Source organism: Typopeltis vanoorti, chromosome 15 (genome assembly GCF_054136105.1).
Source record: "Typopeltis vanoorti isolate ZY-2024b chromosome 15, IOZ_Tvanoo_1.0, whole genome shotgun sequence".
NCBI lineage: Eukaryota > Metazoa > Arthropoda > Arachnida > Uropygi > Thelyphonidae > Typopeltis > Typopeltis vanoorti.
In genome coordinates this window covers 26,189,248-26,207,809 of record NC_143563.1, presented here as the reverse complement: position 1 = coordinate 26,207,809, position 18,562 = coordinate 26,189,248, and the positions used below count along the sequence as shown (strand labels likewise).

The 18,562-nt window shown below is 34.8% G+C and overlaps 1 protein-coding gene across 5 annotated transcripts in view; it reads left to right on the top strand.

The window, feature by feature from the left end:
- The window catches only part of RanBP3 (ran-binding protein 3), a 282,159-nt gene that overhangs the window by 203,715 nt on the left and 59,882 nt on the right, over positions 1-18,562 (top strand). For all 5 annotated transcript variants that reach the window (XM_090404725.1, XM_090404727.1, XM_090404724.1 and 2 more), the window contains one exon: positions 2,995-3,116. In XM_090404725.1, the coding sequence (XP_090260851.1) occupies positions 2,995-3,116 (122 nt within the window). The remainder of the gene's footprint in view (positions 1-2,994; positions 3,117-18,562) is intronic.

Below are 18,562 nucleotides of genomic sequence, written 5' to 3'. Positions count from 1 at the left end.
TGATGAAATGTATATGACCATGTTGGTAACAATTGGTCTGTTATGCAAAAGACATTTATTAGCACAAATGTCTCCATGATAAATAATATCGAAATATGGAGTAATGGCCTGGGTGTTATTGTTCTTGTTTTGGCACACTTAACTCCACTGGTTTGTTGACAATCTTGCTTCAGATACATTAAAAACTTGAAGTATGGCATGCTAATACACTCATCATTATTTAGCCAAGTTTCAGAGAGCATCAATATCCAGCAATCCTGAGTAACTGCATCTGTGAGATCTTCAGAATGAATTGGAAGACTTTGACAATTAAGAAAACAATGGGATAAGTCTTTTCTTCTTTGACAAAGTTGTAAAGAGTCATGGATGGTTCTCAATGAATTATTTGTTAACCTTTCAAACTACTTTTGGAGAGGCACTGTCGATTGCACATTTCTCCCCAATCTTTGTGAAAGGCCTTGTCCCAGTTTGGAGAAATGATGTAGAGTCCATTTATATCAGTTACTGGGCATGACAACATAAACTAATGACTGCTCGTGTTTTTTTCCATTTGTGCACAACTGAAATAAAATAATAACCTATACCAACTTTTACCAACTGATATCCTATAACACCCTCTCAAGTTTTATAACCTCTTTCATATCACCCCTCTTTCTCCTGTCTACCAATCTGCACTCTATCCTCATAATCTACATTCTGTGATCCTGATATCATCTTTGTAACTCTTCTTTGCAGTCTTTCCACAGCTTCTTTATTCCCTTTGGAATCCAGGAGACCAAATCTGCACACGGTAGTCAAGGTGTGGTCGTATCGAGACCTATTAAAGAGGCATAATAAGTTCCTCGTCCTTACATGTCAGTGTGTCCATTTTCAACATTTCAGTTTTCCTCTGAGTTGTATTTGCAATTTTTGCAATGTGATCTTGAACTTCAGCTTCAATTTCCTATCCACCATAACTCCAATATCTCTAGCCTTATCAATTTCTTGTAACCTAATCCCACCAACATAATATGCCATTGGAAATCTCATCACACTAAAGTGCATTACTTTATACCAGTGTTTCCTGTTTTTTAGATCATGCCCCACGTCAACGCCTTAAAGATTTTGATGCCCCCCCCCCCCCCTAGCATAATAGTCAGCCAAGTTCTGAAAAAGTATAATATAAATATGTACTTTTAAATAAAAAAAGTAACATAGGTATAACTGTTTTTATACCTGTGTTCTTTCTTCAATGAATATAAATTTTATGTTACACTCTTTATATTATAAAACAAAAATCGAACTGAACTCGGAGAAAATAAATCCAATGATGTCTGCTGCAAAGAGTTTTTATTTAAGTTACTAATTTAGTCATTTTCAATCTCAAATCTCCATAGTTTGTGATATCCAGATGATTTTTTTTTTTTTTTCAGTAGCAAGTCATTTACAGCACTAAAGCCACATTCAACTAAATATGATGACAGGAAGGGCAACAGTATTTTTTTGCAAAACTAGTTGAATTTCAGTATTTCATTTCTGTCTCGTCAGAAAGCCATGCCATTGTTCCTTTTATGTTAAATAAATTTCTAATAGACTCATCATTTTGCTTTTCTGAGAGTTCTTCTTGATACTGTATTTATGGTGACTGCTGTACTAGTGATGTCAGCTTTTTTTTCTTGGAAAGTCAGGGTTGCAACATCGACAATATATCACCGACAGCGGTGAGTTTTTTTGAGTATATCCGTGATGAGGTAACAAATGCAACGTCATTTTCTAATTGTCCCCCAAAATATTCAAATTGCTCCATGTTGGGAAACACGGCTTTATACCTACTAACATTGAATTGATAACCATTATCGTTTGCCTACACTTGCAGCCTATTCAAATTATTTTATAAGTGCTGGATATCAGGTAGCATCCCTGATTGCCCTGCCTAATTTTGCATTATCGGCAAACAGTTAAACATCTCCTGTCAGGTCCTTCCCAATATCATTAATGTATAGATTGAACAACAGTGGTCCAAGGACTGATCCCTGGGGGCACATTACCGGTCACTTTAAATCTGGCCGATTGATATAATCCTTTCCCAATTCACTTACCACTTTCTGATATCTGTCAGCCACCCACTTATCCAAGCCAATAGTTTATATTCCAATCCAAGTATTCTTCAGTTTATGCAACAGCCTTTCTTGTGGTATCCTATCAAATGCCTACAGAGTCTAACAGTATTCACAGTGTATCCATTCCCTTTATCCAACTCAGCTGTAACATTATTATAAAATGAGCAAATTGCTCAGACATAATCTCCTTTTAGGTTAGCCCATGTTGTTCCTTGCAAAGTACAGCTTGTTTGTCCACCCGTTTCTGAATGTGTATTCTTACCAGCTTCTCTAAAATCTTCACAGTCACTCCAGAGATATTGGTAGGTCGATGCTTAGAACATCAGTCTTTGCACCACCCTTGTGCAATGGGATTATCATAATTCTTTTCCTGAGCTGAGACTCCGGAAAATCCATCCCCTTTAGCCTATGCAACCAATTTCTTTTCATATCCCAACTTAGTTTTCTGTACAATACTCATGACTTTTCTGGCCTGTGCACTATATATAACTTCTCTTATTTTCACTGTATTCCTTCCACATCATCTTCTCATGGCTCGCTTGCTTAATAAGATTGCATATCCATTTCATTCCCATCCTATTTGTGCTTTGAACTCTAAAGTACATTCAGATACCACATTATTTAAGCATCTTTTCAAAGCTGATACTGGAAGCATGAACAATACTGGAAGTATTGTTCATGCTGTTTAAAAGGAAATGTGCATACACGAAATAGAAAATGAAAGTTGTGCAGTGAAATGTAAGGAGATATTGTTCTCTCCTGTTTTATTAATTCTTTATTTATGATATGGATAATTGTTAGCATGGTAGTTTCTTTGTGCACACTGATTAAACATTGGTGTTAGATTATTTCAAAGCATGCTTCTGAATACATAGGTTTCTTTTTTTTTTCTTAGTGAAATTTTCCAAAAGCTTATCAGAATCTGCTGAAGAATATCAGTCTAAAAAGCAAGTAAAGAGGAAGTTTGATGAAGTCGCAGTAATTACAGGGGAGGAAGAAGAATCTAATGTTTTACAGGTATACTAACTAAAATTTTTCCTTTAATTTATTGTATAAATTTTAATACTGTTATCTGAAAATAATTCAAATAACTATATTAACCTATAGTTTTTAGCGTTTCTAGTGTTAGGAGATTTTAGATATCACTTGAAGGTGGAAGGGGGTGAGGAAAATGAAAAGGAAAAAAAATAAATGGAACATTAAAGTATTAACAATTATCTAGTTGCAGAGGTTGCAAGGAAGGCTCTTTCACCCATGCATGCATATTGAAAATTGCATAGTGTGTGTGTGTGCAAGTATTATTATTTTCAGGCTACTCCAGGGAGTCCTTAGACTCATCGAGGGAGGCCCTAAACATCATGTCCACACAACTATACGACATTCTCACAGTATCTGTCATACCTTGCCTTGAACTTGCTCACTGTCATAGCACCCACAACAGACTCTGGCAGCTTATTCCACTCATTTTCCACTCTAAAAGTAAAGAAATGTAGTATGAGAGATACAAAATATTCCTCATATATTCCTTGTTTGTCTGTGCTAATCTCTTTAGTTATCAAACACTGCTGTTAACAGCTGATATTATAAGGCATATCTTTAGTGGCACCTGTGACAGAGTGAAGCAACTACTGAAACATTTTATAAAAAAAAGGTTTTGATGGAATCTAGCATATTATCCTCCTCCATTGCAATTCAAACAAGAACAATGGATTTCAAAATGATATGAGTCCTGTCATAGTATAATACAGTGCAGTAGACATCAAGAGTGATTTTAAAAAAATACTGCTGCCAATAACTGATTACACTTTTCCAAATTTTTGGTAACGAGAAGTGGTCATTTAGATTTAAATTTGGGTGGTGTAGTAACTTCAGCACTCTCCTTGAATAAGCATTCAAATTTATAGCTGGGAATGATGGATTAGATGAGTTTTTGACCAGAAGATTCTGTGTCAGTGTCACTGCTATGTTGTGGTAAACCAGACTTTATAGACAATATACAATTGCTGTTTGTCTAGACAGTTTGTTCACAAGAAGAAATGCAAGTACTAGGTTGTATTTCTAGAGGATCCTCATGATTGGTTTGGATGATGCCCAGAACATAAGGAACTGGAATCCTCCATACTGGTTTTGGGATTGTTGAGAGCATGTATGCAGCATTGCTGTATCTTTTATAGGAAGAAGCTGCAGAAAGTATAACACTCCTGCCTATCTTTGCATCATCATCAGCAAACAATTGAACATCTCCTGTGAGATCCTTCCCAATATCATCAATGTATAGATTGAACAACAGTTATCCAAGGACTGATCCCTGGTGCACCTCACTGGTCACCTTAAATTTAGCAGATTGATATCCCTCCCCCTTTACCGCTTTCTGATACCTATCTGTTAGACGACCTGCTTATCCAACCCAGTAGTTTATATTCCAATCCCATATTCTTCAGTTTATGCAACAGTCTTTCATGTGGTATCCTATCAAATGCCTACAGAGTCTGACACTATTCACAGTGTATCCATTCCCTTTATCCAACTCAACTGTAAAATGCTCCCAACAACCGAGAAAATGTTTTATGTCATATGTGGGAGAGAAGCAGTTCTGTTAATAATAACATAATACACTGGATGGTGTTCAGTTTCTAGTTTGAGATCCTGAGGGTTGGAGCAGACTAATGAGCCCAATTTAACAAGGTTTTAGCAATGCCTTTTTTTTTTAATGGATGATGTGCCAAATCTTGCTGTATGTGGAACCAGTTAAGGTTTGCTTGCAATAAACAGAAGTGGTCAGTATGAAACAGAGTGGGAGAGCAAGATGCCCAAGAAGGCTAATTTCCTCTCCTTTTCTACTTACAACCCCATAACTTCCATGATGAAGTTATGGGGTTGTAAGCTGCTAATTTTTTAGTCAAAAATGAGGGTAGGCCATCTTTAAGTTTAGTGCCTAATGGCAAAAAACATCATTCACATAACTTCCAAAACAATGGTTGTGATTGTATAGAGGAGAATATGGAGTTGTTTTCTAGGGTTCAATGTAGAAATTGACCACTGCAAGCAAAAGAGGGCTCCATTGAAGTGCTTTCAGTTTCTTTGTAAAATTTATTTTGGCAGACAAAGTAGCCAGACTGGATTTGACTATGTCAGGATGGATGGCTTGTGATAATAATGCAAGAATTTTGTTGAGAGGAATACTTATAAACAAAGATTGGATAACAAAACTGAATGATATCAGTAGAGATTAGTTTTATTAATACAGTAATATAATGTAAAATTAATTTTTTTAATTAATGTAAAAAATTAATTACACAGATATTTCAGTTTAAGTATCTTGAGCCACCAACGTTGTTAGAAAGTGAATAATGGAAAATTCAAAAAAAAAACAAAAAAACAATAGAATTACAGCATTGTTTCTTTTTGTGTGTAGTTGCAAGAGTACTTAGAAAATATTATAATCTTAGGATCTAATATATGGATATTTGTGAGTATATTAAAATCTATGCATCTGAAGTTTCTCAGTCAAAGTTTGATGGCAAGATCCTATGCTGATACCCACTTCATCAGCAATTTCTCAGACAGTTAAGCAATGATTTCCACAAATCACAACACAAACTCTCTCGACATGGTCATTGTCTGTCAATGTGGAAGGTTGTCCAGGCCTTTGATCTTCACAGACCGATGTTCTGTCCTTTTTAAAATGCTTAAACCACTCATAGTACTGCGTTCGGCTCATACAGTCCTCCCTGTATGCTTGGTTATACAATTGAAAAGTCTCTAAAATTTTTACCAAGTTTACTCATGCACACTTTGTTCTTCAAGCTCTTTCTTTGTCACTAATCCAACGAACAGCTTTTGCATGTTCACTTCAGTGGATGTAACTTGACAACTAATGCTCTACTAACAGCATAGGCCAAATGACAGTTTGTTGTCAAAACCTGCTGCTAAGTTCACTCAGTAGCTGCAGCATGCTCTCTGTGCCAGTTGGTGCACTATTTAAAAAGTCTGGTCTTTTTTTTTTTGAACATGCCTTGTACTTTTCAGTGAACTGTCTAAGGCAAAGGATCTGATCTCTTTGTGCCCTTTCCTTTCTTAAAACCTGCTTGTACCTCAGCCATCCCTGCCTTGACTTTGGCCTCAATCTTATTTAGAATGATCTTTAATAAAATCTTTCTTGCATGAGAGATCAAATTAATAATTCTTGTAATCCTTCATATCTTCCTTCTTATGTAATGGTATGAAAACAGATTTCTTCCAGTCTGTAGGCCATGATCCTGTCTCCCATATCCTTGTAATCAATATGTGAAACATTTTTATCCCTCCATCCACACCCTTATTGTTGTTGAGCTGTTTAATGGCTCCTTCAACCTCATATCTAAGTGGAGGAGATTCCAAATAGAAATTTTCTTGGCAAGAGGGCCCCCCTCCAAATTTTCCTTATCCTCTACTGTGCAATTCCTCACAGTACTCTTTCCATCTGTTTTTTGATTTCCAGTTTTTCTGAAGTACATGAGGAGTGATATATTTCATTCTATTTTGATGTCAATGTGGTTAATAATAGATGCCCATCAGATTGTGGACATCTAAAAATGGAACAGAAGTACAAACATATATGTCAGTGCAATTTAAGATGGCGCACACACACACACCAACACACCAGTTATGTTTGTTCTCTGTCTCACCATCTTGCATGTTAAAAATCTGACTATAAGAACTCTGGGTCATTGTTGTTTTTCAGAAGTGTATGAGGTGCTGTGTACTTATCAACTGGCTTACTATGGAGAGAGATGATAAAACCTGTTGAAATCTGTCTCAGAGAACATAATTACTTTCACCACCATCATTAGAGCAAGTCAGGACTGGCAGACATGTTTTCTTTCCTTTTTTTTTTTTTTTTAATTCATAACACCATATTTTAAATTTACGATGATTTTGTTAACAATGACATTATGTAGTCAATGGTTGATATTTTACGAGAAGCTCCTTTACAAGTCAGATACTTTTTTTTTTTAATCATCATTAGCAGCAATAAAACACTTCCAAATCTCAACAAGTATAGCTCTGATGAATATTTCGATTTTTGACCAGTAAAATCAAATTATAAGAAGGAATATATATTGGTATATTTGGTTATATTAATACAATTAAATGAAACTGACTAGTTCTGTCCCATATACATATGGATTCTTCTGGGTTTAGGATGAACCCAAAAAAATAAAAATGATGGCATTAGTTTACCTACTTATCTGTTCTCAAAGCATTTTATTAATCCTTTAAAAAACCACAGCACGCATATGGACTCGATCAAAATCCTGCAATGCTTTATACAAAAACTATGGGAAGTTTCCATCATGCTATCAGATATCCTAGCAAGTCTAGATATTATATCTTTGTTCACCAATGTTTCAGTGGATGAAGTTATATGATGTATTATATCATATATGATAACAATCTGTTCCCTCCTGACAACCATCAACTTTTTTAGACATTGTCTGCTCTCCAATTATTTCAGATGGAATTGGAAAATTTACAAGCAGCCCCTCAGCTGTCTCTTCCATGTGCTGACTTGTTCATGGAAAACTTGGAAATACATTTCCTCACATCTTCAAACAACAAGCCTTCGATATGATGGAGTTATGTAGATGACATCTTTATCATCTACAAATGGTGTTAGTGAGCTGCGTGATTTTCTTTTGTCTATCAACTCCTTCCACTATAAAATAAAATTCCCTTTAGAATTTGAAAAGGAAGGAAAACTACCCTTCCTAGATGTATTGATTTCAAAAAAAAGCTGAAGAAGCAAACTTCTCTCCTGTCGTATGCTGTAAGTCCACTCATACAGGTTGTTACCTACATTCATCCTCTTTGCACCATATATCACAAAAACTATGTATTATAAGCTCAAGAAAAGGACAGTCTATTACAAGAGATGAACTGAAGGAGAATTACATTCTCTACTCCAACTATTCATGAGCAACGGATATTCTAAGAATATGGTACAAAGAACACTATTCTCCTGCTCCACAACAAAATCCTGACATTCTCTACAGAACTTCTGTGTTTTCATCCCTAATATTGGTAGACTTTCTCTCAAGATCACCAGCCTCCTCAAATCTCATGACATATGAGTGGCTTTTAAGCTTGCTTTGACTATATAAGGTTTCACCTAAAGACCACAACCCCTTCAACAAACATCCTGAAGTTTATAACATTCCATGTTCTTGTGGCCTTTCTTACATAAGGCCGACATCTAGAAGTTAGGAAATCAGACAAAATAGCAGATTGGAGATGGATAATCAGACAAAAAAGAGCAATAGAGAAGACAGCTCAGGCCTAGCTTTTCATTTCACACACACACACACACACACACACACACACACACACACACACACACACACCATAACATTGAATGGGATAAGAGCTCTATGCTTTACATAGAAAACAACTTCACTGACTGTAACATAAAAGAATCTACTATAGTCATCTGCTCACAAGGCACACTCAGTAAAAACCAAGGAATGATCCTATGCGATACGTTAAAGATACCAAGAAATTTTATACAATGGTACCTTGGTTTGCGAGCATAATTCGTTCCGGAAACGTGCTTGTAATCCAAAGCACTCATATATCAAAGCGAATTTCCCCATAAGAAATAATGGAAACTCAGATGATTCGTTCCAAAACTCAAAAATATTCATATAAAAATGATTAATACAAAATACATATACCTTCATATACCTTATATATGTATACCTTTTTATATTTTTATTATTTAAACGTAACATACATAAAGTAATCGAATTTATTAATTACATTACAATTACATATTACATAATTGTATTGGGTAGTACGACTTTCATTGTCACTAACGGAAATCACTGCTATCTGTTGACTCTTTTTCTTTTTGTGCGACTTTAACAAGGAAATTATCCAATGACACTTGCTTTTGCCTCCTTTTGAGGCAAAATTGTCGTTAAACAGGTTCATTGCTCGCACTGCCACAGCCTTACTCGGGTGGTGCTTTTCTACAAAATTTTGCACTGTTTCCCACATTTTACATACCTCCCTAATCTCATTTGAAGAGAGGGATGTCTCTGTCTTTTTCTGCTCCTGCTCCTCAGATGAGATCTCCTCCATAACCTCTTGCTGTTGCTCACGATGCAGATCCATCAGTTCGTCAGTGGTAAACTCTTGGCCATGTTCCTCCACCAGCTCTTGAATGTCGTCCTCAGTCACCTGCAGTCCCATGGTCTTCCCCAAGGACACAATTTCATCGACAACTGGCAGCTCCTGTTCATGAGCAAACCCCTCAACGCAATCAGACCACAATTTTCTCCAAGCAGAATTAAGGGTTCTCTTGGTGACCCCCATCCCAGGCTTTATCGATGATCTTGACACAGTTTACGATGTGGAAATGATTTTTCCAAAACTCTCAGAGGGTAAGGTTAGTTCCGTCTGTCACCTCGAAGCATTGCTGAAGTAGTTCCTTGATGTAAAGCTTTTTAAAGTTCGAAATGACCTGCTGATCCATGGGCTGGAGTAATGGAATAGTGTTGGGAGGAAGGAACTTGACCTTAATGAACTCGAATTCTTCCAGTAAGTCATCCTGTAGGATGAGCAGGAGCATTATCCATAACCAGCAAGACTTTGAGTGGCAATTTTTTTTCTAAAAGGTATTCCTTCACTGCCAGACCGAAGACCTCGTTAATCCACTCAACGAACAAGATACGAGTGACCCAAGCCTTGCTGTTGGACCTCCACATAACATTTAACTGGCTCTTCTGCACCTTGCATTTCTTGAAGGCTTGTGGATTCTCAGAATGATACACGAGCAGGGGCTTGACTTTGAAATCACCTCTTGCATTAGTGCACAACAAGAGAGTGAGATGGTCTTTCATAGGCTTGTGACCGAGCATTGCATTCTCTTCTGCTGTAATGTAGATCCTCTTTGGCATCTTTTTCCAAAAAAGCTCCGTCTCATCACAATTAAAAACTTGCTGCAGCAAGTAACACTCGGAAACCATGAGCTTCTGGAACTCGGCAACGAACTGCCTTTTCATCCGAACTCGCAGCCTCTCAGTGCCTCACAACACTATGGATGCCACTTCTCCTCTTAAAGTTAACAAACCATCCCCTGCTTGCCTTGAAGCCTTCTTCGTTTTCTGTAGAGTACCTGGCAGTTTACTTAAGAGGTCGGCATACAAGGCCTTTGCCTTCTCACAGATCAAGTTCTCGGTCATAGTATCACCTGCTAGTTGCTTCTCGTTTATCCACACCAAAAGCAACTTTTATACATCTTCCAGAATACATGGCCATTGCTTTGATACTCTTGTGACTCCTTTTGCTACATCTAGCCCCCCTTAGTTCTTCTTTAATACTGTGCAAATCGTTGACATCTTCTAAAAGGACTTCTTATAAAATCTTGCGATGGCGGCTACTTGCATACCTTGTTCGTGCTTCCCGATGATTTCCTTCTTAACTTCCACTGTAACCGTCTCCTTCTTCTTACCTTCTTTTTCAACCCTTTTCTTCATTGAGGCCATTGTCATAGTACAGTTAATGAAGAACAGTCACTACATTTGGCCGCAAAATAAAAAATGCTTTACGCACACACACACGTTGTCACAACGCTAGCACGAATGTTGACTATACGAATGAGGTATGCCGACTGAGACTGAGCATGCGAGACGATTACCCACAACCTCGAGTGGCTTGTGATCACGTGACACTCGGCAGACAAAACATATAGGTAATACTCGTATTGCAAGACCTCGCTCGTTTATCAAGTTAAAATTTATTAGAAAATTTTGCTCGTCTTGCAAAACACTCGCAGACAAAGTTACTCGCAATCCAAGGTACTACTGTACTTGGTTTTAATCATTTTCCCAAGGAAGGATGCTTCCTTGGGAAAAGGGTTAAAACCAAGTGTCTTTAACATATAATAAACCCAAGGTAAAAAATCTTTCTAGATCCTATGTGATATTTGGAAATTGCTTATTAGATCTTTTCATGCATCAGACTAACTTTATGCACTGTCACTCACAATGGCTAACCCATGCCAGCTTTCATGTTCCATGTGTTTTCTGTTTTTAACTTACTATAATGATTCCTATATATTTCTGTGTTTTAGGAATGTTATGCCCTTTATTGTATTTTTTTTTTCTTTTTTTTTTCGTCCTAATCCTAACCCAGAAGAGGCCACAAGTATATGTGCCGAAACTAGTCAGTTTCATTTAATTGTATTAACACCATTATTAATTGTATTAATTAATGTCAAATAAATCCAATATATTCTTTCTTATAAAATATGGATAAGAAGTGAAGTGCTAGTCGGCCTTCATCTCCATTATAAGGTGCAGTAATCCTTGTTGAGGAGAACACTTAACCAGATTAACTCGCATTCATGGCTGCATCTTAGTTACCTGTAGCAAGAAACTCAGTTTCTTGTTGTATGTTGGGTAACTGGAATCTCAGTTATATTTACATAGGTTAAATACCTACAAGTATAGGTATTTCTTTTATCATATAGTTATAGTTTTTAATGTCAGGACAAAATAAATCCTTTCATTTTTTCTTCACTTAAATACTGTATCACCTAGGAGAAGCTATGTCATTATCAATTTTTTTTGTGCTAATTGTGTCTAATCGCATATTTGATTAAAATAATTATTTTTGTGAAACAATTAGTTTGTTTATAAATTAATGAAGATCCACATTACAAAAAAAAAAAAAAATCCATATGTTCCAAATTAACCCTACAATGCTCCCCGGGGTGATGTGTTACCCTAGACGACTCCATTTTCTTCTACAAATTAGTTGCAGATGTGCATAGTGCTTCTCCCACCCAGCTATACTCTAATCAACAATCGTTCTCCACATCAGTCAGTGAGTGAGTGTAGTTCATGAAGTATATGTCATTCTGTAAGATGATAGCATACCCCGGTGAGCATTAGTGTGTGTTAACTTTGTGTTAGGTACCACAGCTGTTGCTATCAATGTACAGTGACAAGAAAGTTGAAGTCTCTAAGCAACCAGAAGTTACTTTTTTATAACAACACAAAAGGTGGCGCGTTGCAGTTTCGACGACTACACAAAAAACCGCAAAACCAGAAGATGGCCTCTGTTCTATTTTTATGGAATGCTGGATCAAGCAGAAATCAACTCGTAGATAATTCTCCAGTCAGCAACTAAGAAAAAGATGCTTAGGTGCCAATACTTGAAGAATTTGGGCTTGAATCTTGCGACACCACACATGAAAAGGCTCAGCCACTGTCCGGAGAACTTACGAATATCATAAAGAAAGTTCTGAGCATCCAAGCCGATGAAGACACCAATGATGGTCCTGCTGAGGGATCTCTAGAACAAAAAGTGAAGAAGCAAGCTAGATGTCAGATCTGCCCCGAGCCAAGGATCGGAAAACCAAAGTCCGTTGTTCAGTATGTGACATTTTTGTGTGTGCAGATCACAGGAAAGACATTTGTGATGAATGTGCTAGAAAGAATTAACGTTCTACATGGCTTATAAACTGATTTTGATGCATTTTAGTATTTTTTTTAAACTTTTATTAGGTTTACCAACTACAAATCATTCCCATGGTAGAAAAATGTTTTATTTTTGAGTGTCAAAAATTGCTGTTTGGTTTTATGTTACTAAACCAAACAGCAATTTTTGACACTCATTGTTTTGTGTAAATAAGTTCGTCATTTGTATTGTAAGGTATTTTTTTCTATATGTACATTTTAATCGAAACCTAACAAAACATTTGCACAAGAAAAATTACGATATATTCATTTTTTGTTTGTTTGTTTTCGTTAGAAAGTATGACACTTGGTAAATATCAGTAAAAATTTAAAATTATATAATATTGTATTTTATTTTTTATTTTCCTTTCCTTTTTCTCCTTTTGAAATATCGTAGTAGGTAAACTCTGTTAATAGCTTGGGCTATCTAAACACAATAACAATTTCAATTACCTATAGTGGGGAAGGGGGGGGGAGAAATGTCGTGGGGTGATTAGCATACTCCAGATGAGCAGTGATGATGTCTAAAAAAAGGGTGAGAAGTCTAGGGTTAAGTTTTATTTTTTTTTTTAATTCATAATCATAGTTCAAAGAATACTTCACAGATTGCATGAAGGTCTGCATTTTTATGGTTTGCTTTATAGAGAACAATACAGTAATCCCTCGATTAGTGCTCTGCCGATTAGTGTGTCATTTTTTTTTTTTTTTTTTGGATACCCAAATTCGATTAGTGCGCCTATATACATCTTAAAAATAAATGTTACAGATTTTAAAAATTTTCTATCTACATTTTTATGGCTAACTATTTTATCACTCACCAGAATGAAATAATTTAGTTACCGATTTAAAACATTTTGCGACGTTATTTTTAATGGCATACTACACTACTTCCATGTACACTATATATACTATGTTCCAAATTTTTACTGCCAAAATGTATGTCGTCTGCTATAGTACGCCCACAGATTCGAGACACTTCTGTGCATTTCACAAAAAGGAGAATTCATTCCGATAATAGGGTAATCAATCCATCTTCTGGGATGAGTTGTTTATTATTACACGTCGGAAAATTAACTTCTTTTTTATGATCATTGTAGTTTTTAAAGTGGTAACTATTTTGCTTGTATAACAGTTGGGAAATTTTATCTATAAAGCACGTGCTTTCATGTGTTGGCGACCAATTTGTACGTCCTTCATTTCTTTCTCCTCTTCAACGATAACTTCCACGAGTTAAGTATCATTCAGAAGAATTGAGTGATTCGACCTGCTAAATTTAGATGCACAGCAGGAAGATCCCGAAGAATATGAAGGAAATTTAACAACTGATAGTCAGCCAAAAGAGAAATTTCACAGAAACAATTTGAAAATATTTTTCGTACAATCGAAGTTTTTAAGCAGCAATTCTTAGAGGCTGACCCTGATGAAGAGAGAAGCAGTAAAATTTGCAGAAGAGGCAATACGGCCATACCATTGGTTGTATGAAAGAAAGAAACAAAATGCCTGCCAAACTACTTTAGCTCAATTCTTTGTTAAGAAGTAGAATAATAAATTTATATTCTGAATATTTTTTATTGTCTTTCAGCTTCATGGTTTTCCTTTAACTAGACTCTGAGACATGCCCTAATTCTTTTATAAAAAAAATTAAGGTTTAAAAAAGAAATCTGAGGAATAAATTATACATTTTCCCATCGGTTATTATACTCGATTAGTGCGTTTTCAATTAATGCGCCTGTTTTAAAGAGCGCACTAATCAAGAGATTGCTGTACAAAATCTTTAATCATATCACAAATCATATAGAACTGCAAATTACTTATAATAATTTGCAGTTCTTTAACCTTCAACTTTCTTGGTTTTCCAGAATTACTCATTACAAATTGAAATCAATAGTTATAATGTAAATTGTTATATATATATATATATATATTTTTTTTCTGTCAGTTTATAGTTTTCGTTCAAATTATGTATAGGTAAATGCATCAAAAGTATAATTTCATTTCCAAATTTTTCACAATGGAAATGGATTTTGCCCTTGACTAATTCCCCACTCCACCCCGATTACCCATCATATCTAACTTTCATGACATAAAGATAAGATGTTTTAAGTAATGGACAATAACAGGTAAACTTTGTAAAAAGTAACAACAATCAGTATTCCCTGAATATTGGGACCCAGATAGAAAAGAAGGTAGTGGTTGGAATAATCAACCTGTAAAGATAGCATGGATATGGTTAAGAAAATAATTATTTCATTTTATTTCTTGGCAGGTAAAATGAGATTATAGATTTCAGATACTGAAATGTGAAATACATGCTATGAAAAGTATGAAATACGAAATGATAAAAAAAAAAGTAGATATTTATAATTGTTACTATGAGCAGTTGTTATTGGAATACTTCAAAACAAACAAAATTTAAATCAATTCTTTTTAGGATATGCCTGAGATAATTTCACAATATGTTTTACAACGAGAAACAGTTATTGCAATAGTATCTCGCTAATCCGAACCTCTTTAGTCCAAACCCTCCAGCAATCTGAACTGCGGTTTGAAAGAAAATTTTTTTTTATTTATTACATATTATTTTGTGTGCTATTATTTTTATTTAATAATTATTATTTTAACTATTATTATTTATTTTATTATTATTACAGTATATATATATTTTTCATACTGTCAATTGTATGGTTACACTGTATGCCTGTTTTGTTTTTATTGTGTGTTCATGTTTGCTTTTTTATACTGTACAGTACGTACTGTATTGTTGGCATGAATCACCGCTGTCGAGCGTCATGGAAAAAACTGTGGCCTTCTAGAATTTACGAAGATAACTAGAGTGATAGACAAAAAGCAGATATTCAAAACGGGCATAATTTGGTTAAAAATATAAATCCAGATGTTGAAATTTCACAAACAGATTGCACAGAATGGATTACAGGTAGAACCGAAAGTGAATTCGAAATCAAATCAGATGCTTAAATTATAAATATGACGATAAAGAACTCTAAGAAAAAAAAGTAAAACACGAAGAAGCAGTTGACAGTTTTAATATGTGTATAGAATGGGCTAAGCAGAATGATACGCCATTCTACAAAACTTTATTGCTAATGCAGCTCCGAGAAGAAGCATTCGAAAAAAGTTTAGCTTCCAAGAAGCAAAAGAAAATCAGTGACTTTTTTAAAAAGAAATTTAAAAAAAAGCTTTTTTTGTGTTATTTTGTGAAACTTTTTTTGTGTGTTGTTTACAAGAAAGTGATATTTTTTACGCAAATTAAGTTATTACTGAACTATGCAATTTTATTAAATCGGAATTCTCAACAATACAGGTAAATACAAACTAAATACTTAAGTATAAAGAGCTAATAAGCTTCATTTCGGCAATGTAAACATTACTTAAATTAAGGGGATATTAAATCCCGCATAGTTTTAAAACCGAATAAGAAACTCAAAGATCGGAATCAGAGAGTTTCTTGCCGATTATAGTAAACTATAAAGTATCGGTGACACTAGCGTTAGCCAATGCAAGTGATCCTAGTACGTAGTACAATACCAGGGCAACTCGTTGCAAAGGTGGAGGGAGTTCAGATCGCTATTCTTAGGTTTTTCCATAATGTAAAAACACATTTCCTAGGAAATGTATGCTGTTATTACATTATGGAGGGAGGCCCTGGTATTGTACTATGTACTAGGATCACTTGCATTGGCTAACGCTAGTGTCGCCGATACTTTATAGTTTACTATAATCGGCAAGAAACTCTCTCATTTTGATCTTTGAGTTTCTTATTCGGTTTTAAAACTATGCGGGATTTAATATCCCCTTAATTTAAGTAACAAACTAAATATTTTACTAAAATTAACTTTCCCACTGTATTATTTTTTTAAGTTTTATATTACAGTACAGTAGCATTTTTTATGATCACTTTACAAATAATAATAATATGATTCATTTGTCCACTGCAAGTTCATTTGTAATACTATTAAATATGAATTTGTAGTATTTTAAAATTACCCTTAAAATAAGAATGTAATGCAATTTAACATATCTTGTTCATAAAAGTAGAAAGAGTTGTTCTCAAACAACAATGGTGTATTTAAATCTGTAAGCATAATGACATAAGACGTGTATTTCCATCTATCAGAATAGTGCAAAAAAGTAACATTAGCCATATTTATTTTAATAAATGTTGCTTGATAGGTTTTTTTTTTTCCCAGAATATTTTAAAATTGTTTAACTCAAGCTTTGGAAATTAGCACACAACTTCCACAATGTTTTCAGTAACACCTCATCCAAAGTGAATATATCTCTTGGAAACAACCAAAATGTTTTAACAGTTCACTCTTCTAAGTCTATAGGTCATAAAGATTGCAACTCTTCTACAGTTAATGTCATTTTTATAATTATTTCTGATGTTTATTTGAAAAATAGCAAGAAAATAATTGTGCACTTTTTTCAAAAAAAAAAAAAAAAAGAGAGAGAGAGAACATTGTAAATAACATTTCTTTCTGACACAGTCACTCAATGAAAAAGAAAATACATATTTTCCATCTTATTATTGTCTGGTAGTTTCTTGTAGTACAAACAATAAATCACTGCACATTTTTACAAAAACCTTTACGGCTAGTTAGATACTTGGCATTTTTGAAGTAGCTTTACTTTTACATACATACATCTTCATGGCCCACCTTTCCTAATTGGGTTGTGGGTGCAACAGCTGCAAGAGGAACTTCCAATGGTCACGATCCTCTGCCACCAAGCTCAGGTGGGATTCTATTCTGGTGGGATTCCCAAACGTGTCCACCCAAGGTTTTGGATATAATCTATCCAGCGAGTCCTTTAGTTTTACTACTTTTTAAAATGTTTTTAAATTTTAAAAACTAAAATGTATGAGCATGCTCCCAAACTGATTTACATTTGTAACAATTATGTGAAGAGTTTTGAAAATAAATTATATGATACATCTGCAGGTTGAATAGGTGGATACCCCCCCCCCCACACACACACACGTACACATCCTCCTCCCCCCACAAAAAAAAGTTGATCGCTTATGTAATGCTTTTGAAAATTCAAATCCTTCCTTTCTTTCCAAGATAATTGTATCAAATAACTTATAATTTTTCAATAACAAAAGTGAAACTGCGATTACTATAAATTAAAATATCAGTATTTCTGTTTAGGATGTCTGTTAATCATTTGAAAATGCAACAAGACATTGCTGATGTATTTTGCTCTACTGCTTTGAGGCTCTTTAGTGTGACATCTTGGGAAGTGTTCTTTCTTTCTCGGTAGCAGTGAGAGTAATCTGAGCATTTAGCCTTTTCCTCCAGCTGAGAGGATCGTTATGTAGTGCAGGTAATCCTCGTATAATGCAGATGTTAGGTTCCATAGAAATGCCGCATTATAAAAATCGTGTTATGTGAGACTCAGATCACATAGAAAAAGTAGGGTTATGTTCTGAAGTCGTTTTTTTTTAATTATATAAACAACGACATATCCAATAAAAGTATTTTTTTATTTAATTCAGGTAATTTATGTAAGTTAAGAATATATATAAACTGTGAATCAAATGCATAGTATAAACTTATAAAAATACAAATTGTACGTAAACTTCATTGCACATAATGCATAAATGTTTTAGACAAAATAAAATAAAGTGCATATTTTAATCGTCATCACTGTCTTCAAAACGAACATTTCGTAGATGGTCTTTATTTACCAGTGGCCATCATCACTTGAAATCTCTTGGACATCATTTGTATAATTCTCATTGCATACTTTGGCTCGTTTAGTTATCAAGAAGTCAGTAATAAGACCTTGCTTACCACTATGCTGCAATATTTTATAAAGTTCATAATATGGAGCTAAACAAATATCCAATTGTCTCGGGAATTTTCCGGAGCACTCCATTGAGGGATCATTATCTGTAAAAATAACTTCCTAACTTTCTTGCCAAGTCCAATCCTT